Genomic DNA, 26,629 nt, shown 5'->3' with positions numbered 1-26,629 from the left:
TGTGGAAATGTGGACATGAATAGAAAAGCTTGACAAGCCCCTTAAAGACAGGCCTGATGCAGGACAAGACCTATCAGTCTGTGATGTACGGAGATGATGCTACACAGATTTCTGACAAAATATTTGAGGTAAGTAAAAAACAATGTACATTTTATACCATATCTTTTTTAATAGAATATGAAGGCTATCATTTAAAAAAATATAGAAATATTTATTGTACTGTACATTTTTGATTAAACATATATTTTATTCTGGGTTTAGAGCAGATTCAAAGTTATGAATAATGAATAATCTGACTAAGAATTCAGTTTGTAGATGTGGTAGTGTAGACCATATCGTAATAGAGTACTGTTCTGTGCTGATGTTGCCACAGTGGGCTCTACAAGGTGACTCGGCAGAGTTGGAAAAGCACTCAGCCCACCTGGGTGTCCGTGACCATGCCAATGCCAGCCCTCTGCACTATGCCACCTCACACGGGCACATTAGCACCATACAGCTTATTGTGCAGTTGACTGGTCCAGATGGTAAGACTTACACATTTACTTATGTATTTATGTTAATATAATTATTATATTAATAAAACGTGAAACTATTTTTTATCATTTTTATTTATGCAGTGGTACCACGGGTCATAGGGAATATATTCCTTATTGTCCCCACATTATCCCGCAAATCTGGACTTTTTTAGTTTTATAAATTGTATATTATTGATGTATTGAAAAAAAAAAAATCTTATCTGTGACCTTGGTGAAGAACTGAGTGCCAGTGATGAGGAGGGCAACACGTCATTACACTGGGCTGTGCAGAGGACCCAGAGAGAGAGCTGTGCTTGCCTTCTGGACCTGGGAGCCAACCCGAACATCCTCAACCGCCGCCTCATGTCTCCCCTACACATGGCTGTCAGCCTCGGACACAACACTCTCATCGAGGTCCGTCCCCTACCTGACCCCCCATTCACCTCTACTCTAGTACACCGCAATTATAGCACACCTCTATTCTTTAATACACCTCTATTATACTTCTAAACTTCTAGCTAGCTCACCTCTATGTAGGATGCTATTATTTATTCAGTCTAATAACAGATATTACATGACATTTGGGGTGGCAGTTAGCCTAGTTTTTAGAGAGTTGTGCCAGTAACAGAAAGGTCGCTGGTTCGAATCCCAGGGCCGACTAGGTGAAAAATCTGTCATTGTACCCTTGAGCAAGGCACTTAACCCTAATTGCTCCTGTAAGTCGCTCTGGATAAGAGTGTCTGTTAAATGACTAACATGTAAGAAGAAAAGTCTAATGTATATGATACTATATTATATGTAATTGTGTTTTTCCACAGCTATTGCTGTCTCACAGCAACACGGATGCCAACCTGGAGGGAGACCTGGGGAACACACCTGTAATGTTGGCCTGCTGTGTTGATAACCATGAAGCTCTCCATCTACTTGTGTGTGAATATTGAATATATGGCCACTGTATAATTTTCGAATGGTTTGTTCTTGCATGTTTGAACAAGGAGACGTGTGTGATTAATTGTTCATTATTGGTGTCCTACATTTGTTTTTTGTAATGTAACTGCTACTAACTGCACTAATTTCACCTGCTGTTCTCAGTTTAAATATGGAGCCAGACTATGTCAACAGAACAAGCTGGGGCATTATCCCATTCACGCAGCAGCCTTTGCAGGGGCCAAGAAATCAATGCAGATGGTTCTTCAGAAAGGTAAATAAGAAACATATGTCTCCGAGCCCCAATGTCCCTCCTACTGTACATATTGTTTTATATTTTGGTAATCAAACAATATTCATCAGATAATTCTTACTCACTAATTTTCTCTGCTGAAGGTGAGGAAGTAGGTTACTCAATTGAATCGCACATCAACTATGTGGACAAATCATTCAGTACTCCTCTTCATCTGGCCGTCCGTGGAGGCAACCTGGAGGTGATCAAACTCTGCATAGAACAGGGAGCTAAAATGGACCAACAACAGGTATTTCAACTGGTGATGATGAAGTTAAGAAGCTTTTGACATGTAAATAATCACTCAAACTGCACCTACAAATATCATATACCGTATACTCATGTGTCTGGATTTCAAAATCTACCACAAAAATAACTTTGGTTCTTCCTCAGAACCATAGACAAAAGCACATATATTTAGAAGGCTTCTGAGTAATAAAAAATACCAATTAGAAACCTTAATGATCATTTTCTTCCAATAGAAAACAATGTAAATATCACAGGCATTCATTTGAAAGGTTCTTAGAACTGAGATTCATACAATGTGGTACGGTAAGTAACAACAGGTTATTATGCATCCATAATCATCCACCCATAATTAGTACATTATCAGTTCATGTTACTCCCACGAGACATTGGAAGATGACCACTAAATCTAATCTGTAATCTGTCATATCCTGACATCATTTCGAATTGGTCTGATTGATTGTAATCTATTTATTTTTTACTGAACCTTTATTGAACTAGGCGAGTCAATTAAGAACAAATTCTCTGTCGTGTCTTTGTGCTTCGCTTTACAGTGTGACAAATCCACAGCCCTCCACTTTGCCTGCACCCAGGGAGCAACCGAGGCCGTCAAACTCATGCTATCAGCACATGATAGAGTCTGTGATGTCATCAATCTCACAGATGGCACTTGCCAAACTCCACTGCATAAGTAAAATACTGTAGTGTACACCGTATGTATTTTCATTGGACAATGTTTTGGGGTAAAAATGATATCCCGCTTTCTTAATTTTTTATCATGTTTTTCACCAACAGGACAACAATATTTGACCATGTTGAATTGGCTGAATACCTCATTTCAAAGGTAAACAGAACATGAAAAGAACCACCTGAAAGAGAACAGAATGAATATTTCCGGTGTTTCATAATCTTATCCTATTCATATTTCTTCTTTGACAGGGCGGAGACATTAATGCCATTGACTGTAAGGGTCATACCCCACTGCTTTTGGCAACAAGTTGTAGCGCATGGAAAACAGTGAACCTTCTTCTTACACATGGTAAGTATCTCAAAGAAAGGCGTACGGTATGTCTCCCACATTTAGTTTACACTATTGTATGATTTGTTATAACCATGTTCATGATCTCCTATTTTAGGGGCTAATTTGAAAATAAAAGACAAACATGGCTGCAATTTCCTTCACCTTGCCATCTTGCAGCCTAAAGGTCTGACAAACCTTCCTCCAGAATTCTTAAAGGTAATATTCTACCATTCATCGACCTGACAGAACTTTTAATAACAATGATGAAGCCTCCAAAATGACCACAAGGTCCATGTTCATTTTTAAGGCATAGTCATAAGTTCTCAATATTGCAAAGATGAGCTCATATTTTTATATTCTTGTGGGGATCTTGTAGGAAGATGTAGTGCATTACTGCCACCTATTGTAGAGAAGTTGAAACAAACGCAACACTGTTAGGCATTGTATTGAAGGTAAAATATTGAGACCATGCATTTTCTAGTAACATGTAGAATCAAACCATCACTATTTGCAAATCATTGTTCGATCTAGAGGACAGTTTACACTTGGTTTGTTAAACTCCTGAGGTGACAAAGTTCTCATATCATCTGTTCCTACACAGTGCAGCAGTGTGAGAGAGCTCCTGGATGCAGAGGACAATGAGGGTTGTACTCCCATGCACTATGCCTGCAGACTGGGCATTCCAGAGTCAGTAAAGAACCTGCTCAGACTGAACGTCTCACTGGACCAGAAGTCAAAGCAGAAGAAATCTGCACTGCATTTCGCAGCCGAGTGAGTTACTTCTGAATAAATTCAACCCTCTAAACCTTTAATACATGACTGACCAGTTGACTTACCTTTAAAGCAGCAATCAGCAGTAGAAACGATAACAAAGCAGCCACCCCTTCCCTGGTTTGGTAAAAAGCTGAGGGATGGGGCTGGAGAAATGTAATCGCTCTCAAATGGAGGAATGGATGCAAGGCTTGACCATCTATGATATCAACATTATAGTTTTAACCATGTTTTGGGGCTATATAGTGTTTGTTTACATTTTCTTTGTTTACAAACATTGGAGTAAAACACGCTTATATTTTGCATTCTGATGGGGTACGACAGTTGAGCTCATAAGTTATATTCTTCAAGAATCAATGGGTACATATCATGAATGTATAAGTCCGAGAATGGATGTACATATATTATAGAATATTTGTCTTTGATAACATCTTCATGAGCAATCGTTTCTATCCCAGGTATGGGAGGATAAACACCTGCCACAGACTCCTGGAGAGCATGACCAACACCAGACTGCTGAATGAGGGAGATGAGAGGGGAATGACTCCCCTCCACCTGGCGTCCCGTGGCGGCCATGTTATAGTGGTGGACCTGCTGCTGCGGAAAGGAGCGCTGTTCCACAGGTACAGTACTTCAGACCTGCTACACACACACACACACCATTATTACCCTCATCAGCACCTGTAGAGGTCCCCAACCTCAATTACACTACGGTCTGTTGAGTGAAAACCAGGGTCTTTATCTTTTTACTACTTTTCCCATTTTGAATCAGCTGCAGTACTAATGAATGTTTACTGTATGCCATTGCAGTGATTATAAAGGTTGGACATGTCTACATCACGCTGCAGCAGAGGGATACAGCCAGACCATTATCATACTCCTGGCATCAAATATCAAACTGCTGGACAAAACAGATGAAGACAGGGTTTGGTTTCTCTCATTTTCTACATTCCCTTACCCTGAGGTGTGCTCATCCTTGTCTTTTTCCTTTTTATTTTGCTTAAGGGTTGTAAGATGTCTATGTTGAAATACAGAGGAAGTATTCCACTTATACAGATATCATTCTTCTTTCTAAAAAAGTTCATCTAAATGTTATAGTTGCAGGTACATACAATCCTCTGTTCTGATTTCAAAGTGCTATGTTTTACTGTTGGTGCAGAACACAGCGTTACATCTGGCTGCCAGAGAGGGCCATGTGGCTGCAGTGACACTGCTCCTGGACAGAGGGGCCCAGCTAACGCTCAACAAGAGTGATGCCTCCTTCCTCCACGAAGCTGTTCTCAACGGCAGGAAAGACGCAGCCATCGCTGTCATCCACAATGAGAGGTTGGTCCAATGTTGTAAAATACAGTGGATACTTATTCTCGTAACTACTTACAGTATGTGCTGTTATGATGCTTTGACAGTACAGTGATGTGTTTGACGATTGGTATTGAGTTGAATTGCATGACAATGTCATGTTGACATGTACAGTATAACCTGCTTGTTTCAGATGTGCTGAGGCTATGCTATTGTTCGAAGTGAAGTCAACTAAGCGATGCGTTGTCATGGACATGATAGAGTTCCTGCCAGAGTCATTCAAGGTTAGTTGTATCCAACAAACTATGCATGAAGGAAACTATCATAAAGGAAATGGATACAAATCTCTCCCATTTCCCAGTCAATGTTGCAACGATGCAGTGTTTCTCCACAGCATCTTTTGGACACTTGTGTAAAGGAGTCAGATGATGACATAAATAGTACCAACTACTCTGTAAGTCTGTTCTCTCTATTCTATATCTGATATGACTTATTTAAAACTCAGAATCATTATTGCTTAATCAAATTCTAAAAAAAGTTCCAGTTAGGGTATGTGTTGTAATATAATACATTTTTTTTTATACGACAGATCGAGTACACTTTCAGATGGCTACAAGCTCCCATGCATGTCATTAAGCTTGCAAAAGCAGACAAAAGCTTTGACTTCCAGCCTCTCACTGCTCTGAACGTGAGTACCCACTGTAATACTGTAGACTGAACTTCACAGTTTTCAAACGTGGTATGTTGCTCCAGAGTTAAGGGCAATGAAGTTACCCCAACTAACATTTCAAAACAAAACGGTACAGTATCAGGAACAGGTCATAGGTGTATTTGTCATTCCCACAACACAACATTGCTGGATAAATGAAAGGAAAACATAATTATCTGATGTGTTGTCAAAGTGTGTGTATTGTTTTTACTAGTACATGGTGAAATTTAACCGCATAGAGCTTTTGACCCATCCTGTCTGCAAGAAGTATCTGGAAATGAAATGGTGAGTGACAATTCTAGACTGCATATACCTGTATATAGTGTACGAACGTTAGCATCATACTACTGTCTCCAACACTGTAAATATTGGCACCATCAAATGAAAAGTTGTGTATGCCATGCTACTGAATATAGTAGGTCATATTCAGTGGGGAGAACAAGTATTTGATACACTGCCGATTTTGCAGGTTTTCCTACTTACAAAGCATGTAGAGGTCTGTAATTTTTATCATAGGTACACTTCAACTGTGAGAGATGGAATCTAAAACAAAAATCCAGAAAATCACATTGTATGATTTTTAAGTAATTCATTTTATTTTTATTGCATGACATAAGTATTTGATACATCAGAAAAGCAGAACTTAATATTTGGTACAGAAACCTTTGTTTCCAATTACAGAGATCATACGTTTCCTGTAGGTCTTGACCAGGTTTGCACACACTGCAGCAGGGATTTTGGCCCACTCCTCCATACAGACCTTCTCCAGATCCTTCAGGTTTCGGGGCTGCCGCTGGGCAATACGGACTTTCAGCTCCCTCCAAAGATTTTCTATTGGGTTCAGGTCTGGAGACTGGCTAGGCCACTCCAGGACCTTGAGATGCTTCTTATGGAGCCACTCCTTAGTTTCGCTGGTTGTGTGTTTCGAGTTGTTGTCATGCTGGAAGACCCAGCTACGACCCATCTTCAATGCTCTTACTGAGGGAAGGAGGTTGTTGGCCAAATTCTCGCGATACATGGCCCCATTCATCCTCCCCTCAGTACGGTGCAGTCGTCCTGTCCCCTTTGCAGAAAAGCATCCCCAAATAATGATGTTTCCACCTCCATGCTTCACGGTTGGGATGGTGTTCTTGGGGTTGTACTCATCCTTCTTCTTCCTCCAAACACGGTGAGTGGAGTTTAGACCAAAAATATCTATTTTTGTCTCATCAGACCACATGACCTTCTCCCATTCCTCCTCTGGATCATCCAGATGGTCATTGGCAAACTTCAGACGGGCCTGGACATGCGCTGGCTTGAGCAGGGGGACCTTGCGTGCGCTGCAGGATTTTAATCCATGACGGCATGGTGTGTTACTAATGGTTCTTTGAGACTGTGGTCCCAGCTCTCTTCAGGTGATTGACCACGTCCTGCCATGTAGTTCTGGGCTGATCCCTCACCTTCCTCATGATCATTGATGCCCCACGAGGTGAGATCTTGCATGGAGCCCCAGACCGAGGGTGATTGACCGTCATCTTGTACTTCTTCCATTTTCTAATAATTACACCAACAGTTGTTGCCTTCTCACCAAGCTGCTTGCATATTGTCCTATAGCCCATCCTAGCCTTGTGCAGGTTTACAATTTTATCCCTGATGTCCTTACACAGCTCTCTGGTCTGGGCCATTGTGGAGAGGTTGGAGTCTGTTTGATTGAGTGTGGACAGGAGTCTTTTATACAGGTAACGAGTTCAAACAGGTGCAGTTAATACAGGTAATGAGTGGAGAACAGGAGGGCTTCTTAAAGAAAAACTAACAGGTCTGTGAGAGTCGGAATTCTTACTGGTTGGTAGGTGATCAAATACTTATGTCATGCAATAAAATGCAAATAAATTACTTAAAAATCATACAATGTGATTTTCTGGATTTTTGTTTTAGATTCCGTCTCTCACAGTTGAAGTGTACCTATGATAACAATTACAGACCTATACATGCTTTGTAAGTAGAAAAACCTGCAAAAACGGCAGTGTATCAAATACTTGTTCTCCCCACTGTACAAAATATATGTTCATGCATAGTCACCTGCGAATACTCACCATATAGTTTATTTTATCTGTTTAGGAATGCCTATGGTATGAAAGTGCACCTGCTAAATCTGGCCATCTACTCACTTGGTCTGGGGCCTCTGACACACATCATTCATACACTGAAGCCTGTCCTCAACACCAATGTCACCAATACCACGTCACCGTCACCATCACCATCAGTCAGCATGGTGACCACATCCCTTGACGAGGTGCAGTTTAAGATCTGATTACATCCACAAGACATTAGACGTATTTTTAAGTGTATGTGTCTCACACACCTGTTCAATAATAACTTCTTCATCTTGACAGCAATGCTACATAATCACCACATGCATGGTCCTGATTCTTGCCATGAGTCTGTACGCAGTTGGCAAGGAGCTTGTGCAGATAGTTCAGCAGGTAATCCTAGACATCTAAAGCTGTTCTAAATACTGTAGCCCTAAGCCATGATATGTGATTTATCTGGTAGTGCGAATCAACATGTCAAATATATTGTAACGTTAACCCAACACCTGGCGACCTTGTCAAGGGGTTTGGATCTCTTTGCTTAATGGCTAAGGTGTTGGGTTGACAGTTTCTGGAGCGGGGTTCGAGTCCCAGTCAGTGCTACCCCCTGGAATTTGCTACAATATTGAAAAATAAGTTGATGTAATTTGTTTCTATTCAAGGGTTCAAAGTACTTCTATGATGTGACCAATGCATTGGACTGGGGTGCTGCCATCAGTTCTCTGTTGTTTGTGATCCCTTTACTGATGGACCTGAAGGACACATGGCATTGGGAGGCTGGGGTAGTGGCAGTTCTTCTATCCTGGATAAACTTTCTGCTCTATTTCCAACGGTATGGACACTGAAAGTTATTTTTGCCACAAAATAGTGTAGGTTTACTGAGACCCATCTTTGAAGTAACATTTATATAAATTGATGAAATAAATGTATTGATCAACAAAAGCAATTTTAACAAATACATTTACTCTTGGTCCACAGGTTTGAACGTTTTGGGATCTACGTGGTGATGTTTTTAGAGATTGCAAAAACTCTTATAAGCATCATTGTACTCTTCTTCTTCCTGCTGCTGGCATTTGCCTTGGCGTTCTATGCCCTGATGCTAGATCATGTATGTTTACAGGACCATATAGATATACAAATGTGATGATTGAACATTGTATTGTGTCTGTGAAAAACAATGTCTGTGAAAATCTGTTTAAAATGGCAGATAACTTGTACCTGTATTTGTATAATGCATTCCTACAATTACTTGTTCCTACATTGTTGTTCCCAGAAACTTTTTGAAAATAGAGCTAGCATACCGCTAGTAATCATGCAAACATTTGTCATGATGGCTGGAGAACTCAACTACCAAGAAAATGTCCTGAAGCCATTTCTGGGAGGGATTCTGCCGTTCCCATATTTGACCTACTGCATTTTTGTTATGTTCACCTTTGCTGTGCCCATTCTCCTCATTAACCTAATGGTAAGTCCTAAAATGCTACATGAAGCCATTTACCTATACTCCCTTTATAAACTACTGATGCTTAATTACAACTACATATTGTGTGACAGATTGGTTTGGCTGTTGGTGACATAGCAGAGGTACAGGCGAATGCTGAGCTGAAGCAAATTGGAATGCAGGTGTGTTTTGTCTTCTTTGTTGTGCTTTTTCAAACTCATAAAGCATTTTCAAAATCTCTACTAGTGATTGACTGGCAGGATCTTAAAATAAGACATACAGTGCGTGAAAAAATATTTACCACCTTTCTGATTTTCTCTATTTTTTTATACTGAATATTATCCGATCTTCAACCAAAACCTAATATTAGACAAAGGGAAGCTGAGTTTACAAATAGCAACAACAAAAAAGTACACTTATTTTATTTATTTAATTAACAAAGTTATGCAACACCAAATTCCACTGTGTGAAAAAGTAATTGCCCCCTTACACTCGATACCTGGTTGTGCCACCTTTAGCTGCAATGACTACAACCAAATGCTTCCTGGAGTTGTTTATCAGTCTCTCACATCGCTGTGGAGGAATTTTGACCCACTCTTGAATGCAGAACTGCTTTAACTCAGTGACATTTGTGGGTTTTCAAGCATGAACTGCTCATTTCAAGTCCTGCCACAAAAATAGAGAAAATCAGAAAGGGGGCAAATACTTTTTCACGGGACTGTATATTATAAATCATTATTCAACAGATTGAGCTTCACACTAGTCTGGAAGAGAAAATGCCATACTGGTTAATGAAGAGGGTTGATCAGATCTCACTCACTGAGTACCCTAACAGAGCCTGTGACGGAAAGGTATGTCCCTTCTGATCATTTTTTTCAAGAATATGTTGCTAACTGTCATTTGAATGTTTGTATAAAATTGAAGGGCTTTCAAACTAAAGAACATAACAAATATTTTGAGATCTTCTCAAAGGACTTTCTTTAGTTTAGAAATTGATGATCTATAACATTTTTGAATCACTTAGTTTAAAGGATTGTTTAATCAACTAATATTCCACATGGAAATATTATTGGAGAGACGTGGAGGTTGCCCAAGCCCATCATAGGACACTGTTAGTATTTGGTATGGGAGGCGCTTGGTAAACAACATAGTCATGAATAGTTTGAATCTCCTTTAACAGAGAGAAATGTTATTTGCAATGCTGGGTATGGCGCATGAGAGAACCACTCTCAACCTCACCTCCCATCCACCTACACCTATGGAACAGGAAATCAGTAAACAGAAGTACAGGTAAGTACTTAGTTCACACCAGTTGTTTGTTTGACCTTATTTAAATACAAAAGCAGAGCAATACACTACAAGTATTAACATTCAAATGTTTATCTGCATTTAGTTTATCAGTATTAAAAGATGTATGAGTATTTAGTGCATTCTGCAAATGTCTTATTAAGTGCTTCCATTCTACACTCCTTTTGAGACTATTCAAATAGATCATCTATTCATTCTCCAGGTTAAAGGAAATGTCTAATATTATTGAGAAGCAGCACAACCTTCTGAAGCTGATCGTTCAGAAGATGGAGATCAGTTCAGAGGCAGAAGAGCACGACGGTCCTCAGCTGTTCCAGGGCTACAGGGACAAGCCCCTCCCCTGTCAGAGCAAATGGAACCCTCTGCTGAGGGCACTGGCAGCCAGGAAGTAACAGCAACATATATTATCATGGGCTGTTTCCTACTAAATGCACTGTACACAAAACCATGGGTTGGATTAAGAAGGAATGTCGGGGTATGGTATCACCATTGTTAACAAAAGAAGACTTGGTGCATCCTCCTTGATTTGGACTATTATTAATACACATAACCACCCCCCCTGCAACTACCACCACCCTTAAAACTTATCATATTTTCACCCCTGCACATCACCCATCCAATATTGCAGTTAAACTAATTGACATAGTGTTCCTTTACTAATGCACATTACAGTATGTAAGGAAACACAAGTGTCACGATTTAAAATAATTTCAATTGTAATTTGCATGGTTTTCTGAATCATTTGGTCAAACATAACCACATGGGGATGTTTGCTCTTGGTATTTTCGAATGGTCATAAGATAGGATATATACTAGAAAAGTAGTCAGGATTATACATTTATAGTATGTGTGCATGCTTGATAAAGAGCTTTTAGCACCCCATATTTAAGTGTCCTTTAAACAATATTACTTGTTAAGGGTGTATTAATGACATGTTGTTTACGTAGCTGACTAGAAGGACAAGGATCTGATGTGTATACTGAATCCATTATGTTTTTCTCTTTTTGGCATCCTCTGTGGGCTCGGGCATGGGTTTCTTCCTCTTGTTTTCACTGTGTCCTGGAGAGAAATACATTTTTTTTTTTAAAGGACAGCTTATTTGAGTGTCAATCCAATGAGTCCAGGACCCGTATTCACAAAGCGTCTCAGAGTAGATGTGCTGATCTAGGATCAGGTCTCTCCATGTCTTATTCATCATGATTTAAAAGGCAAAAGGCTTTGTGAACACAGGCCCATAACTACAGTATGAAAACTATTGATAACACATTATTACACTTTGAGAATTGAATGCCTACACATGTTCTCCAATCAATGAATCTTGTAAGTAAAACAATAGCCCACTGTACTATTATGGTAATGTTTGGGGGGTCATGTATTAAAATGGGTTCTAACCTGAAGCAGGGCTCCTTCCCTCCTCTCTGTCTGGATTGGGACTGTGGGAGGAAGTCTGGGAGGAAGTCTTTACATGATGAGGAGGACGGGAAACAGGGGACCGGGAGGCGTGTGCACTAGAGGAGTGTGCAGTAACAGTTTGTCTGCACTCCTCCTGTTGGACTGCGGCATTAGGCTTTGTCCCTGGAGAGAGGAATGGGGGTGTTGTAAGTACCAGTTACCTCCTACAGTACATACAGTCTTCAATAGGAAACCCTTCAATGGATTTCCATGCATGGATCAGGACAGACATGGAAATAAATGAACCTAAACAGGTGCAACCATCGATGGATAATGTTGAACTGGACAGTTAATTGAAAAATGCATAAAAAGGGACATGGCAGAGACGTTGTAAAATGCTGCAAAATCTTGCAAAATAAGCTGCATTATTTTGGGGCATGGAAACACAGGAGAGAGATACATGCTGTATCGTGTGTGTAAGAGAAAGAGATCAGTCTGTTGTTCTATATTGCATCTTTTTTTTAATCCTCAACAACGCTAAATATTTCCCTGTAAATAATAATCCCCAGCGCCGGCACTGGGCATAAGAGTTTGTTTTTAGGAACTTACTGTTAAGAGTTAAAATACAAGGTGTAATTTCAAAATGTGGTAATGTATCAGCAGTTTTTCTCTTGTATTGTAATGTCAGTCACTCAATTAAGATGTCAGCTTAAAAAAATAAAAAAAAAGTGTCTAACCAGCTATCTACACCTTGTAGTAATCATGGCCGAATTACTGACCAGGCACACCCAGGACATGTGCCCAGAGGCCCTGACCTCCAGGCAGCCCTAATTGATTTTGTTAGTCACTCTCACTCAAGATATCATATGAATATTCCATAAGTCATGGCAAAATGTGTGGAATTTCAGGAAATTTGCTTACATTTTTTTTTGAAAATTATCTTTAAAACTGCAACATTGTCTCTGTACCCCGTAGCAAAATGTGTAGAATTGCAGTAAATGTACATAGAAATAACTAATAATAATTCTCTCCTCTGTTTTTAGCCGCAAGGTGGGGGGGGGGGCACCTAAACCAAATCTCGTTTAGGCCCCCAAAAACCTAGGGCTGGCCCTGGCCTGAAATGTAAAAACGGAGAGTTGATAATCTCAGAGATACAAGTGAATGAGGCGAAACAATAAATGCATGGAACTTTGTCAAGTTGCCTTTACCCAAACTACAATAAATTAATTATGGTCCTAGTAGCTCTCATGCCACTTTATTATGGACTCAGCTGACCCATTGATATTATGCACATGGCAATAATATCCCCCACTGATTATGCCTTCACACCACAAAGATAAGTAAATTACTAAGCCATTTCAAGCAAAAGACTAAAAGAGAGAGCACACATAGAAAGATATCTAGAAGATAGAAAGCACGTCCATGCAGTTAGTACAGTAGCATGCACTCACACAGAGTGACCTATCCTCTGTAATTAAAGTAGCATTTAGCAACTCATGACGATGAATTGCTTGTTCTGTTAAAAGAAACCGCACACCACGCCACCCAAGACTGTTCGTCCCATCCCCAAAAAGGATGAAATTCATATTTATTGATTTTAAATTGTTTTACAAAGTACACAAAATTTGTTGTATATTCATATATAATTTATATAATGAATCATTAATTTGTGCATGGTTATGCAATAATAACATTAAGATTGAGGAACATTTATTGGCATACATGCTGAAATGAACAAAAAAAAACACAAAATACACTCGTATTAGAACAAATAAAATAGCATATTAACACTTTCTACACGCATTTTACAAAAAATGTTTTACTAACAAAGGTTAGACAAGCAATTAGGTCGTAAACAGGGTTTTAAAGCAAGGGTTAAGTTTTCCAGTTCAACACTCATATTAAATGTCCAGACGAAAAAGCCAAGTCATGCTTTATCTAAATGCACAATGCGTTCCTTGTCCAAAACACTATCAAAGGCAATAAGCCCATGGAGACTGCAATAGAGCGAAGTGCATACAGAAAGACAGTACAAACAAAAGTTGTCTGGTCCTAACTTACCCAAACGCAAGTAAAAACACACCATCCTAAGCCAAATTGTTGACAGCTCCAATTCATAAATACATTAACAAAATGCATAGAACATTTTATTTTCCTAATGGACATCTTGACCTACAAATGCTAACAAGGGAAAAACCAAAAGTACATACATCCAAACAATGGTATAACATTGTTTTTTTAAGCTCAAGTTTGTGCTGGTAATGTTCCAGGAGATTACTTGTTATCCAGTCGCAGTAGTTGTTCCTTACCATTGATGGTTAGTGATCTTAACTGTCCGTCTTCTTCCACCTCTACTCGTTCCTGTCCATTCTCCACAATTCTAAAGTATGGGGGAATTTAAGATACATTTTAGTGTTCCTTTTCTAAATCAATGCACTTCTAAAAGAAGCAATGGTAAAGGACACACTATCATCAGATGCTATCTAGCCTAATTGCAACTAGCCATCTACTGTTCTATTCCCCCTTGAAACCATCACAATTAAAGACAAAAAATATCAACTTCACTGTGTGGTTAGAGAGCTACTACTAATCTAAAGTACCTTTTTGTTGTGATTTTCCTGCCGTTGATGAATTTGGTGGAGGTTGACACAGAGCGGAAGTTGCCCATCCCACCACCTCCACCCCCACCTCCACCCCCACCGCCAAAGGAGGTGGAGAAGGCAGTGAAGCCGCCGTGGCCGCCGCCTCCTCCCAGATGACCCATGTGGCCCATGTGGCCCATCTGACCCATGTGACCCATCTGACCCATGTGACCCATCTGACCCATGTGTCCAAAAGAGGTAAAGCCTGTCAGAGAACAGAGAAATGGCATTCACTCATGGATCCATAACAAACATATCTAAATGCTATGGATTGATAGCTGTAGGGGAGAGAGGGGTAAGTTGTGCCAAATAATTAGTGAAGCCCCTTTATTTCTAGGAAATCATACAGAAAAATGAATCATGTCACAAAATATTTAGGAAAAGGTCATCATGGAGAGTGTGAAGGAAGAAACCACATGAAAAAAAGTGGTAAGCAAGTTAGGTCCAATAAGAAGATTCTCAAAAGTCAAATAAATGTAGTGTGTTTTAGGTTTCATGATGTTTTTATCTAAACCAAAGTAGATCATTTTAAGACCGTTTTACACATCAGCATGAAAGTGCATCCTTGTAGCTGTGTGGGCTAATATAGTCAGAATAGTTACTTTGGGGTAAATTGTTGGGGCTAATCGATATACTCCATAAAAAATTGTCAGTTTTATACATAATATGGACAGTATTTTGAAGACATTCGTGTGATTAGTGGGTGAAATTGGGGAGAAAATATTTATATAAATGCCTTCCTCGGTTGGGTTTGTCTTAACTGACTTGCCTAGTTAAATAAAATGTTTAAAAAAAACATCCTGAAATATATGTAGATATCTTTGTTAGAAATAATACAATATTTCTCTTGATGTAGTGATACCGAATGTAAAAAAAAATTACTAAACTCACCCCTACACAGTTTGACAGTACAGACAGGACCTGGTAATTAGTTACATGTAATAACATAATTTAAAGGTTTGTTTCTTTGGAATACATGTTTTAAAGAGGGACCAGTGTTTCCTGACCTGGTTCAAATGCTGTAAAACCTGCACCAAAGGGTGGGAAGCCTCCGAATCCCCCGAAGAAGGGACCCCCCGTCCGACTCCTGCTCACCCCCCTGTGGTGCCTCCGCCCTCCACCAAAAAACTCATCCCCAAACGGATCCCCTCCTGCATGAGAAGAAAAGAAAAACCAAGAAGAGAAGAAAGACTTCAGTTTCCAGATGATAACTCAAGCTATAAACAATGAGAAATAGACTGCAAGCTGTCAGCTATAGGTCAGCAGGTAGGTCGCTAGTTCGAACAATTGAGCCAACAAGGTGAAAAACTGCCGATGTGCCCAAGGCACTTAACCCTAATTGCGCCAGGGTTGACGTTGCTAATGGTGGACCCTGAAACACATTTCTGAGGGTGTCCAAGGGAGAGTTGGGATATGCAAAAAACACATTTCCATTTCAGGACAAATGTACAGTGCCTTCAGAATGTATTCATAACCCTTGACTTATTCTACATTTTGTTGCGTTACAGCCGGAACTCAAAATGGATAAAAATTATATTTTATACACAATACCGGATAATGACAAAATTAAAACGTGTTTTTAGAATGTATTGAAAATGAAATATAGAAATATCTGATTTATAAAAAGTATTCACACCCCTTAGTCAATACATGTTAGAATCCCCTTTGGCAGCAAATCTTTCTGGAGAAATCTCTAAGAGCTTTGCACACCTGAATTGCACAATATTTTTAACTCGGGAACATTCACTGTCTTCTTGGTAAGCAACTCCAGTGTATATTTTGCCATGTGTTTAAGGTTATTGTCCTGCTGAAAGGTGAATGTGTCCTAGTGTCGGTTGGTAAGCAGACTGAACCAGGTTTTCCACTAGGACTTTACACGTGCTTAGCTCTATTCGGTTTCCATTTATCCCAAAAAAACTCCCTAGTCCTTGCCGATGACAAGCACACCCATAACATGATGTAACCACCACCATGCTTGAAAATATGAAAAATGGTATTTAGTGTTGTGTTGTATTTACCCCAAACATAAGTTAATTTCTTTGACACATTTTTTTACAGGTTTACTTTAGTGACTTATTGCAAACAGGATGCCTGTTGATGAATATATTTATTCTGTACAGGCTTCCTTACTTTCACTCTGTCATTTAGGTTAGTATTGTGAAGTAACTACAATGCTGCTGATCCATCCTCAGTTCTATCACAGACATTAAACTCTGTTTTAAAGTCACTATTGGACTTCTCTCCAGCAACGGAGTTAAGAAGGACGCTTGTATCTATGCAGTGACTGGGTGTATTGATACACCATCCAAAGTGTAATTAATGACTTCACTTAAAAGGGATATTCAATGTCTGCTTTTATTTTTTTACCCATCTACAAATAGGTGCCCTTCTTTGCGAGGCATTGGAAGGTAGTCACTGGCATGTTTTATCATCAGACCCAGCTTTGCCAGCTGAATTTAAGAACCCACCACTTACTGTATATAGGAGGTCGCAATTTACACGATAAATTGGTTCATGCTAACTGCCAGCCACAACAACAACAACAAAATCTGCCAGTCTCTTTTGTGCCCTCTTCCAAATGGTAGCTATAAATGCAGAGGTTGTGCATAGTGCAACAATATGATGAAGTGTGAATATTTCTGCCACCCACATACAGGAAAACGGTGCCAAATAAATGACATTATTACGTGCTCCACCACCCATGTTAACTACATTATTAAATGTCCACGTGGGCTGTGCAACGTAGGTTAAACTTCTCGCTCTCACAGAGACTTTGTGAACATAAAAGTTAAATTAGGAGAAACGACAGGGATATCCAGTCGCAGTACATTTTAATGACCCAAAACATGACATTTCTACCTTTAGATTTTGTGACAGAGAATGCTAAGATATCAGACAGAGGTGGTATAAATAATACTCTAAGCGGAAGAATGAAGGATTTTCACCCTCCAGACATTATTTCCTGAAGGTCTTAATGATGAAATGCCTATGTACAGTATATCACAAAAGTGAGTACACCCCTCACATTTTTGTAAATATTTGAGTATATCTTTTCATGTGACAACACAGAAGAAATGACACTTTGCTACAATGTAAAGTAGTAAGTGTACAGCTTGTATAACCGTGTAAATTTCCTGTCCCCTCAAAATAACTCAACACACAGCCATTAATATCTAAACCGCTGGCAACAAAAGTGAGTACACCTCTAAGTGAAAATGTCCAAATTGGGCCCAAAGTGTCAATATTTTGTGGCCACCATCATTTTCCAGCACTGCCTTAACCCTCTTGGGCATGGAGTTCCCCAGAGCTTCACAGGTTGCCACTGGAGTCCTCTTCCACTCCTCCATAACGACATCACGGAGCTGGTGGATGTTAGAGACCTTGCACTCCTCCACCTTCTGTTTGAGGATGCCCCACAGATGCTCAATAGGGTTTAGGTCTGGAGACATGCTTGGCCAGTCCATCACCTTTACCCTCAGCTTCTTTAGCAAGGCAGTGGTCGTCTTGGAGGTGTGTTTGGGGTCGTTATCATGTTGGAATACTGCCCTGCGGCCCAGTCTCCGAAGGGAAGGGATCATGCACTGCTTCAGTATGTCACAGTACATGTTGGCATTCATGGTTCCCTCAATGAACTGTAGCTCCCCAGTGCCGGCAGCACTCAGGCAGCCCCCAGACCATGACACTCCCACCACCATGCTTGACTGTAGGCAAGACACACTTGTCTTTGTACTCCTCACCTGGTTTCCGCCACACACGCTTGACACCATCTGAAACAAATAAGTTTATCTTGGTCTCATCAGACCACAGGACATGGTTCCAGTATTCCACGTCCTTAGTCTGTCTTCAGCAAACTGTTTGCAGGCTTTCTTGTGCATCATCTTTAGAAGAGGCTTCCTTCTGGGACGACAGCCATGCAGACCAATTTGATGCAGTGTATGGCATATGGTCTGAGCACTGACAGGCTGACCCCCCACCCCTTCAACCTCTGCAGCAATGCTGGCAGCACTCATACATCCATTTCTCAAAGACCTCTGGATATGACGCTGAGCACGTGCACTCAACTTCTTTGGTCGACCATGGCGAGGCCTGTTCTGAGTGGAACCTGTCCAGTTAAACCGCTGTATGGTCTTGGCCACTGTGCTGCAGCTCAGTTTCAGGGTCTTGGCAATCTTCTTATAGCCCAGGCCATCTTTATGTAGAGCAACAATTCTTTTTTTCAGATCCTCAGAGTTTTCTTTGCCATAAGGTGCCATGTTGAACTTCCAGTGACCAGTCAGTATGAGGGAGTGTGAGAGCGATGACACCAAATTTAACACACCTGCTCCCCATTCACACCTGAGACCTTGTAATACTAACGAGTCACATGACACCGGGGAGGGAAAATGGCTAATTGGGCCCAATTTGGACATTTTCACTTAGGGGTGTACTCACTTTTGTTGCCAGCGATTTAGACATTAATGGCTGTGTGTTGAGTTATTTTGAGGGGACAGCAAATTTACACGGTTATACAAGCTGTACACTTACTACTTTACAGTGTAGCAAAGTGTCATTTCTTCTGTGTTGTCACATGAAAAGATATACTCAAATATTTACAAAAATGTGAGGGTTGTACTCACTTCTGTGATATACTGTATATTGTGTTGTAAATGTGAACATGAATTATGCCCCTATCAAGAGCAGTGAGCAGGTTTCTTATTTTATTCAACTGTTACCATGCACCTGCAAAAAAGATAGGTCAGATGTGCGAGTGCCTTTTGAATTTTGAAGATAGTCGTTCAAACATCATGTTAAACATTAGTTTTGCACAGTTTGAGTCCATGCAACTTGTTAAGCACATGTATACTGATGAACTTATTTAGACTTGCCATAACAAAGGGGTTGAATACATATTGACTCCAGACATTTCAGTTTTTCATTTTTCATTCATTTGTAAAAAATAATTTCACTTTGACATTATGGAGTATTGTGTGTAGGTCAGTGACACAAAATCCCAATTTAATCCATTTTAAATTTAGGCTGTAACACAACAAAATGTGGTGGAAACAGTCAAAGGGTGTGAATCATTTCTGAAGGCACTGTAAGCAGGACATGAATAAGTAGCCACCAAATGATTTGTATTATTATATAAATAGATCTAATAATTGAAAGTGAATGTAATGCAATTTACTAACCGTAAAACTCAAATTTAGTAGATGCTCTGAACTAAATTATTAATATTATCAGTTGCTAGAATAAGCCTTCTAAGTCTATAGTAACCAACCCAACATGGTCCTCATAAAGGACGACTGGCTCCCTCTTTCATCTCTGTCCTTCATTCTCTTTGCTCGCCTATTTCCTACTGATTGTCCCTCACTTCCGTCTGCAGCTCGCTCTGACAACAATACATATTTTTTCACAATGTCTTACCAATACTCAAAAAAACAATACTCAGAAATGCTCACCAAAGAAATCAGCAAAAGGATCTCGACCCCCAAAGAACTCCCTGAAGACGTCTTCTGGATTGCGGAACGTGAACCCTTCGTTGAAGTGATCACCATTGTGGTAATGTCCACCTAAATGAAAACAAAGGTTAAATATGGTTAGTGGAAATAATAATAAGTCTTATGATTGTTTATTACAGATTTACAAAATTAACACTTCCACAAAATAAATGCATACATTTGAGATATCCGCCAAGAGCCTAATAAAGAAAGGACTCACCACCTCCGCCGTTGTTTGTTGTTAGACCTTCTTTACCATAGCGATCATACATGTTCCTCTTGTTGGCTACAACAGAAAATAAAACAAAAGTAACCTCATCAAAACAAAGTGAAATTACTCAAACAGCATGATAACAAGTGAAAAACACTATGCTTGCCAAGCGTTCAGGTGGAAATCATTCTGGGTCAGTACCTGCAGATCAGCGTACATCTCATTGGATTATTAGGGGGAATTTCAAAAGGAATCAAATGCAATCTTTTTCAACCTCAACTACTCACATTGTATTAACACATAGTTCAACAATAGCATAACTGTTGTGGGCGCTGCTATGATATGTGAACAAACAGTTTCCTTGACAAGAAAAAATATATATTTCGGTTAGATGGACCTTACATGTCACGGATGCCAATATCAGTGCATTATTCATAAATACTGAACAAAAGTAAAAAAATGCAACATGTCAAAGATTCTAAGAGCCGTTGTTGCTCCTAGACGTTTCCACTTCACAATAAGAGCACTTACAGTATACCGGGGCAGCTCTAGCAGTGCAGAAATTTGACAAACTGACGTGTTGGAAAGGTGGCATCATATGATGGCACCACATTGAAAGTCACTGAGTTCTTCAGTAAGGCCATTCTACAGCCAATGTTTGTCTATGGAGATTGCATGGCAGTGCCCTCAACACCTGTCAGTAACGTGTGTGGCGGAAATAGCAAAATCCACTAATTTGAAGGGGTGTCCACAGACTTTTGTATATATAGCGTACCTTTAAAAATATTTATTTAAGTTGGAGCGTGGATCATAAAACCAGTCTAGCTGGTGTGACCACCATTTGCCTCATGCATCGCAACACATCTCCTTCGCATAGTATGCAGGCCATGGAAGAACTGGGACATTTTCAGCTTCCAGGAATTGTGTACAGATCCTTGCGACATGGGGCCCTGCATTATCATGCTGAAACATGAGGTGATGACATCAGAATGGCACGACAATGGGCCTCAGGATCTCGTCACGGTATCTCTGTGCATTCAAATTGCCATCGACAAAATGCAAGTGTTCATTGTCCGTAGCTTATGCCTGCCCATACCCCCACCGCCACCATGTGGCACTCTGTTTACGACATTACCAAACCGCATGCCCAAACGACGCTGGCTTGGTAACATGTGGTCTTCGGTTGAAAGGCTGGTTAGATGTACTGCCAAATGCTCTAAAACGACGTTGGAGACGGATTATGGTAGAGAAATTAACATGACATTTTCTGGCAACAGCTCTGGCGGACATTCCTGCAATCAGAATGTCAATTTCACTCTCCCTCAAAACTTGAGACATTTGTGGCCTTGTTTTATATGACAAAACTGCACATTTTAGAGTGGCCTTTTATTGTCCCCGGCACAAGGTGCACCTCTGTAATGATCATGCTGTTTAATCAGCTTCTTGATATGCCACACCTGTCAGGTAGATGAATTATCTTGGAAAATAAAAAATGCTGACCAACAGGAAGGTAAACAAATGTGTGCACAAAATGAGAGAAATATACGTTTTCGTGCGTATGGAACATTTCTGGGATATTTTATTTTAGTTCATGAAACATGGGACCAACACTTTACATGTTGCGTTTATATTTTTCCTCAGTGTATCATAAATACTGTTCTCTCGAATTCAAACAACTTTCAAAATGTATGACTTACCATCTGAAAGAACTTCATAGGCCTCAGAAAGTTCCTTGAACTTTTTCTCTGCCTCTTCCTTATTTTCTGGGTTTTTATCTGGATGCCATTTTAGTGCCAATTTTCTGTACCTGAAAGTTTAGAAATACATTAGACAGCAACTCAAGGGGCCTGTTTCATACATAATGTCATTATCCCAGTATAGATCACACATTTAAAATATCAGAAAAAGCCATCAATCTATTGCAGGGATGGGCAACTGGCAGCCCCCTTTTGTATGCCCGCGGATCAATAATCCAAAACATTTATGAAAAATAAAAATAGAATAGCAGTTAGAATAATAGAATGCAATTTCCAAACGTGGTTGTGCAGCAACAGTTTCTCTTATGTCAGTCACTCAATTAGTTAGTTACCTGACGACAAACTGAATTATTCCACTGCTTCATGTTCACTACAAACTGTACTTCAGTCAGACTGCCATTGTTGAAGTCGTTTGTGGTGAGGTCAAAATGAGGGGTGTGATACAAAAAAAAGTAATCAGCAATTCGATCATCTCTATCCAATATCTCAACGCCAATTATGTATTTTCAAAATGCCGCTTCTCCCAAGTGTGTTCTGGCTCTGGCCCAACCCACTGGTTTCTGGGACCAACCAGAATGGTTAGAATGTATTTGAGTTCTAGAAATTGTCGGGGAGACACTCAGATCCAGACTCATTGCGAACTCCGGAACAAGGAGTTTGTGTAGCCAGGCAACTCAATTAGCCCATGTCAGCTAAAATTATTTAGATTAATGTATCAATCTAAACTTGTAGTAATCATGATCAAATTAGGGACCGATGGGTCTCCATTGATTTTGTTGCTCGCACTCAGATATCATATTAACATACCATGAGTCGTGGCAAAATATCCCTTAGGGGCCCCTTCTGACTGCATGTGAATTCTCACCCATCTACACACAATAACTAAGAGCTTTTGCACACCTGGATTGTACAATATTTGCAGATTATTATATATATTTTTAATTCTTCAAGCTCTGAAGTTGGTTGTTGATCATTGCTAGACATCCATTTTCAAGTCTTGCCATAGACTTCCAATTTCCCCAAACATAATGCTTTGTATTCAGGACATAAAGTTTATTTCTTTGCCACATTTTTTGCAGTATTACTTTCGTGCCTTATTGCAAACAGGACGCATGTTTTGGAATATTTTTATTCTGTTCAGGCGTCCTTCTTTTCACTCTGTCATTTAGGTTAGTATTGTGGAATAACTTCAATGTTGTTGATCCATCCTCAGTTCTCCTATCACAGCCATTAGTTTTGATGTCACCATTGGCATCATGGTGAAATCCCCGAGCGGATTCCTTCCTCTCCAGCAACTGAGGTAGAAAGGAGTCGGACATCTGTATCTTTGTAGTGACTGGGTGTATTGAAACACCATCCAAAGTCTAATTAATAACTACACCATGCTCAAAGGGATATTCAATGTCTGCTTCTTTTTTTTTTTACTAATAGGTGCCGTTTGCGAGACATTGGAAAACCTCCCTGGTCTTTGAGGTTGAATCTGTGTTTGGAATTCACTGCTCAACTGAAGGACCTTACAGATCATTGTTTTGCACACAGAGTGAGTTCGTGCAACGTATTGTGACTTAAGCACATTTTTAGTTGTGAACTACATTTTTAGTTCTGAACATATAACAAAGCGGTTGAATACTTATTGACTCAAGACATTTTAGCTCTTCATTTATTTAATTTGTACAAATGTATAAAAACATAATACCACTTAAACATTATGGGATAATGTGTACCAGTGATACAAAATCTCAATTGAATCCGTTTTAAATTCAGGCTGTAATACAAACTGTGGAAAAAGTCAAGAGGTGTGAACATTTCTGAAGGCACTGTATACAGCACTTGACAAGGATACTTACGCTTTTTTAATGTCTTCCTGAGATGCATTTCTTTGGACACCTAAAATGTGATAATATTCCACCATGGTTTTGTAGAACTTTTTGAAACCTGTGTAAAGAGAAAACAGTAAAGTATAAGATGCAGGACTGCACATCTTAAACTAGTTGAGTTTCTCAAATCCACTATATTTGCATCTCGGTGGAGTTGGGTTGCGACAACTGTGGCGGAGCATACCTCCGACTAGATTGAGTTGCTGTCAGTGGTTGCATTTGACAAATGTTTTAGTAAAAAGCAATCATTTCAGAAATCAAAGAAAAGCACGCAGCTCGGGTGGAAAAACAGAGGTACACGGAAAGGGTGTAAAATGTTTATTTTGACAAGTTATGACTGACAGCGACTCGATCTAGTTGTCTCCACTCAACTCCATTGATGTGATCAGTGGTGTGTATTCATGGATACCAATGAAAGCCAGGTTTCCCCAAATATTTCACCAATAAATACATTAAAATGTATAACAGAATTATCTTTAATCTCTCTGTGTTTCCAAAATGTTCTGTCAATTTGCAAGAGGCTGAATCTCACTGGAGAAATCATCTAAGCTAGGGAAACAGCACCCCTCTGTCTCCGTATGTGTAGCCCATGTATCTATGTATTCTAATCCATCCATAAATGAGTATGCTGTGCCACTGGCCTGAGACGATTGAAGTTCAATATGTAGCCTAGGAGTCTCACATTAACTAACTAGCTAGCCCATGAAAGGAAGTCAGGAAAGGAAGCATTTCAGCTAGCTAGTTTTTGACAACAAAAATAACAAGTGTACTGTATGACAGAGTCATAGACCGTTTTGCCAACATGAGTGAGAAGGATGGCATTGGCATTCAACTAGTCTACAAGTAGGGCGAGTCAACATTTCTTGTTTTAATTGCACGCACACACACACTATTTAGCATCATTGATTAGACTCAATTGTTTTTGGTATCCAAGTTAGCTTAATAAACCGAAAACAAAGCCTATATAGTCTTGTTGATTTGATGATGTTTAAATGATTAAGTTGAAATGGTGCTGGAATAGCAGAGGCAGTGCTCCTGTTGTCTTTGTGCTGACTTATAGTAATTCCATGGTTCTAAATCAGTAGTTGTTTAGTAAACTGTTGAAAACATTAACTTGCTTGACCATGCTGCAGGTGACATAACTGTTTGTATGCAATATTTGCTTTTTGGACTTCACCGGACAGATGTTGCTCTCTGGTTTTGTGATGAAACAAACGTATGCGTTGTTGAATTTATTCCACCACTGTGTGACTTGTCTTTTTGTGGTCACTGCCTTATTGTATATCATGGTGGTGTATGAACTAATGGGTTATAAAGCAAACAATGCAATTATCCCAACATAGGTTGTAATATGGATTTTTTACTGGCTTGGCTTGCTCAGTGATTTTACCCACGCACCGTTACTGGATGTGATGTACATCATGGAGTTGAGAAAAACGTGGCCAATCTTATACAAACTACGGTGCAAATGGCCAATCATTTCCCCGGGATTCAGGGAACAAAATATCCAAGATAACAATGGAAGTACCAAAGCACCTTGAAAATGGGCTAATCTTAGACTCCAATTACTTTATCCACCCGAGACTGGCCTGGCAGTTGTCTAGTAACTAATTTGTATGTCTGAGTGACAGCTGGGGGGTTACGGTGCCATAAGGTCAACGCTTTATCATCCAAAGAGGTCACATTCTGGCGCAGCGTTGAGTTTAACCCCTGGTACAACATTTTACAATAAACAGGCTTGATTGACAACCCCCCCTCCGAGTCAACCACAGGGGAAAGCTACAATAGTACGTATAATGAAATTCCAGGTCTGTACTAAGATTTACTAGTAGTGGGAAATTACGCGATGTGCTACGCCTGCTAGCCAGGTATGTGTCAGCTAGCTAGCTAGCTAGCTAGCTAGCTACTGTTTAGTTATGTAGCTATTTTTTACACTTCAAAATAAATGTAACGTTATAGAACTTGGTACAGTCTCATATGTTTCTCTTTCCACCATATCTAGCTAATGCGTTTGTGCTGCTCATTATGATAACGTTAGCTCGACAGCATAACCAGGGGTGTATTCATTACGCCAATAGTTGTAAAACGTTTCGTCTGTTGCAAACCGTTTTACAACAGAAAACGTTTTGCAACGAAGACGCATTTCTATTGGACAAATTCCGTTTCGTTACGCTTGCTCTGTTTCCGTTTGGTTCTTAAACTGTTTCCGTTGCAAGACGTAATGAATACACCCCCAGTTTTGTTCGCCGTCCTGACTGTGCCTCCTAGCATGAAACATTAGCTAGCAACTCAACACTAATAACACCAAAGCGAAAGACCATACGGAGTGTTCTAGCAAACATCTAAATGTTGCTGTAACTCGCGTTGCTGTCAAAAGGACCATTATGACTAGATAGGTAATGCTAACTAACAGGCCAACAAGCTACTGCTAACTAACGTTAATGTTTTTGTGATGGTGATGCCCAGCAATCAAACTCAAAGTAATGTGTCACTTGTAAAACAAAAGACGAAGTCAAATTACCTTGCTCTTCAGCGTCCCAGTTTTCTTTTATAGACGGATAAATTCCCAGTGCTGATTTATAATCGTTTTCCACTTAGGGTTATTCCAGAAAATGCTGCTTTGCTCCAGAGAAATTTCAGCAGCCTTGGGTTGTTTGTGGATTTGACGTAAC

At 39.8% G+C, this 26,629-nt stretch overlaps 2 protein-coding genes across 2 annotated transcripts; one reads left to right on the top strand and one right to left on the bottom strand.

The window, feature by feature from the left end:
* Positions 1-56: 56 nt before the first annotated feature.
* Positions 57-10,990, top strand: LOC139377032 (transient receptor potential cation channel subfamily A member 1-like). Its single transcript, XM_071120098.1, has 27 exons — positions 57-128; positions 374-524; positions 754-929; positions 1,334-1,441; positions 1,608-1,716; positions 1,839-1,984; positions 2,535-2,671; positions 2,776-2,824; positions 2,920-3,019; positions 3,117-3,217; positions 3,603-3,772; positions 4,231-4,395; positions 4,583-4,697; positions 4,932-5,098; positions 5,265-5,355; positions 5,466-5,525; positions 5,661-5,759; positions 5,995-6,065; positions 7,878-8,052; positions 8,153-8,242; positions 8,512-8,681; positions 8,828-8,961; positions 9,142-9,314; positions 9,404-9,472; positions 10,037-10,141; positions 10,471-10,580; positions 10,801-10,990. Exons 1-27 carry the CDS (start codon positions 57-59, stop codon positions 10,988-10,990), a joined length of 3,303 nt encoding a protein of 1,100 aa, XP_070976199.1.
* LOC139376096 (dnaJ homolog subfamily B member 6-like) lies at positions 9,698-26,629 on the bottom strand. The gene is made up of 10 exons (XM_071118276.1): positions 26,479-26,629; positions 23,928-24,015; positions 22,021-22,130; positions 20,333-20,398; positions 20,074-20,184; positions 15,640-15,783; positions 14,591-14,837; positions 14,300-14,370; positions 11,991-12,173; positions 9,698-11,657 (listed from the first exon to the last, which is right to left on the bottom strand). The coding sequence occupies exons 2-10, from the start codon at positions 23,990-23,992 to the stop codon at positions 11,587-11,589; spliced, it is 1,068 nt and encodes a 355-aa protein (XP_070974377.1). The 5' UTR covers positions 23,993-24,015; positions 26,479-26,629; the 3' UTR covers positions 9,698-11,586.

Source organism: Oncorhynchus clarkii, chromosome 20, assembly GCF_045791955.1.
Source record: "Oncorhynchus clarkii lewisi isolate Uvic-CL-2024 chromosome 20, UVic_Ocla_1.0, whole genome shotgun sequence".
Taxonomy (NCBI): domain Eukaryota; kingdom Metazoa; phylum Chordata; class Actinopteri; order Salmoniformes; family Salmonidae; genus Oncorhynchus; species Oncorhynchus clarkii.
This window is presented reverse-complemented; position numbering and strand designations above follow the sequence as displayed.